This window comes from Cebus imitator, unplaced genomic scaffold, assembly GCF_001604975.1.
Source record: "Cebus imitator isolate Cc_AM_T3 unplaced genomic scaffold, Cebus_imitator-1.0 Scaffold101, whole genome shotgun sequence".
Classification (NCBI taxonomy): Eukaryota; Metazoa; Chordata; class Mammalia; order Primates; family Cebidae; genus Cebus; species Cebus imitator.
This window is the reverse complement of record NW_016107416.1, coordinates 1,628,085-1,630,507: the sequence shown is the minus strand read 5'-3', so window position 1 is coordinate 1,630,507 and position 2,423 is coordinate 1,628,085. Positions and strand designations below refer to the sequence as shown.

The following is a 2,423-nucleotide window of genomic DNA, read 5'->3' as shown; positions in this document are numbered from 1 at the left end:
TCTGAAACAGGGTTTGGTTTCGTTGCCCAGACTAGAGTGCAGTGGTGTCATCTTGGCTGACTGCATCCTCCGTCTCTCAGGCTCAAGTGATCTTCCTGTCTCAGCCTCCTGAATAGCTGGGACTACAGGCACGTGCCACCACACCTGGCTAACATTTATTTTTTGTGGAGACAGAGTTTCACCATGTTACCTAGGCTGGTCTCGAACTCCTGAGCTCAAATGATCTGTTTGCCTTGGCCTCCCAAAGTGCTGTGATTACAAGCATGAGTCACCATGCCTGGACCTTTGCCCGTTTTTTAATCATGTTGTCTTGTTGTTATTGAGTTGCAGGAGTTCTTCATATATTCTAGTTATTAACCTTTTATCAGATATATGAGTTGCAAATATTTTCTCCAATTCCATACATTGCCTTTTCACTTTGTTGATTGCATTCTTTGATGCACAAAGTCTTATTTTTGAAATTTTCAAATAAAAAAAATTTTTTCAGAGACAAGGTCTCTCTCTGTCACTCAGTTTGGAGTGGAGTGGTGTGATCATAGCTCACTGCAACCTCAAACTCTTGGGCTCAAGCAGTACTCCCACTTCAGCCTTCGGAGGAACTAGGGTTATAGGCCAGTGTCATCATGCCTGGCTAATTTTTTAAAAATTTTTTGTAGAGATGGGTTTTCTATATTGCCCAGGCTGGTCTTGAACTCGTGAATTCACGCAATCCTGCCTTGGCCTTGGCCTCTCAAAGTGCTGGAATTAAAGGCATGAGCCACTATGCCTGGACCACAAAAGTTTTAGATTTTAATGTAATACCTTTATCTGTTTCTACTTTTGTTGGCTGTGATGCCATATCCAATAAATGATTGCTAAATCTAATGAAGTTTTCTCACTATGTTTTCTTCTTCTTCTTTTTTTTTTTTTTTTTTTTTTTTTTTTTTTTTTTTTTTTTTTGAGACAGAGTCTCTCTCTTGCCCAATGATCAGTAGCCTAAGGTGCACATGTTTTCTTTTTAAGACATAGTTTCATTCTTGTTGCCCAGGCTGGAGTGCAGTGGCATGGTCTTGGCTCACTGCAACCTCTGCCTCCTGGGTTCAAGTGATTCTCCTGCCTCAACCTACCAAGTAGCTGGGAATACAGGCACCCACTGCCACACACAGCTAATTTTTTGTATTTTTAGTAGAGATGGGGCTTCATCATGTTGGCCAGGCTGGTCTTGAACTCCTGACCTTATAATCCACCCGTCTCAGCATCCCAAAGTGCTGGGATTATAGGCATGAGCTTCCACACCTAGCCTTATGTTTTCTTCTTAGACTTTAACAATTTTTGCTTTGATGCAATTTGATCGATTCTTAGTTAAGTTTTGTATATGGTATAAGTAAAGATCCAACTTCATTCTTTTGCATGTGAATGTCTATTTTCCCCAGTACCATTGTATGAAAAGACTTTCTTTCATCTATTGAATAGTCTTGGCACCTTTGTCAAAATCATTTAACCATATATGTGAGGGCTTATTTCTGAGATCTCTATTCTATTCCTTGGTCTATGTGTCTGTCTTTATACTAGTACCATACTGTTTTGATTACTGCAACTTTGTAATAAGTTTTGAAACCAGGATGTATGAGATCTCCAACTTTGTTCTTTTTTTCCCCCCAAGATTGTTTTGGTCATTGAGGATCCCTTGAGGTTCCATATGAAGTTTGAAGTGGATTTTTCCATTTCTGAAAAAAAAAAAAAGCCATTGGATTTTAATAAGAACTACATTACATCTGTAGATCACTTTAGAGAGTGTTGATATCCAGAAGAATATTAAGAGTACCAATGAACATGGAATAGTTTTTCTATTTATTTGTAGCTTTAATTTTTCTTTTTTTTTTTTTAGCGCAGCTGTTTTTTATTTCAGGGAGACAGCAGGGGAGGGGGCTCAGTCCTTCTTGGCAGCAGCTTTCCTCATGGCGGCCAGGACATTGCTCAGCTCCTCCCGCTTCCTCTTGGCCCGGATGTGTGTCCCCACCCTTTTCTTGATGAACTTGAGGGCCCGTTTGTCCTTGGAGACCTTCAGCAACTCCATGGCGCGCCGCTCGTATGGGGCAAAGCCACACACTTCCCGGATCATGTCCCGCACGAACTTGGTGTGTTTGGTCAGACGCCCGCGGCGGCGGCTGTGCCTGGGCTTGCTCACGTTCTTGGTTACCTTGTGGCCCTTGTTGAGGCCCACGGCCATAGGATACCGAAGAGCCATGGCTGCTACTCTCCAATGGCGACCGTGGCGGAAGGCTGTAGCTTTAATTTTTCTGAGAAACATTTTGTAGTTTTCATTGTACAAGTCTTTTGCCTCCTTGGTGAAGTTTATTCCTAAGTATTTTATTATTCCTTTCCATGCTGTTGTAAATGAAATTGTTTTCTTAATATCATTTTCAGATTGTTCATTGTTAGTA

At 41.2% G+C, this 2,423-nt stretch overlaps 1 protein-coding gene across 1 annotated transcript; it reads right to left on the bottom strand.

Annotated features, from left to right (window-relative positions):
- Positions 1-1,865: 1,865 nt before the first annotated feature.
- Positions 1,866-2,259, bottom strand: LOC108310102 (60S ribosomal protein L36). The gene has a single exon (XM_017536814.2). The coding sequence runs from the start codon at positions 2,225-2,227 to the stop codon at positions 1,910-1,912; it is 318 nt and encodes a 105-aa protein (XP_017392303.1). The 5' UTR covers positions 2,228-2,259; the 3' UTR covers positions 1,866-1,909.
- Positions 2,260-2,423: the final 164 nt, after the last annotated feature.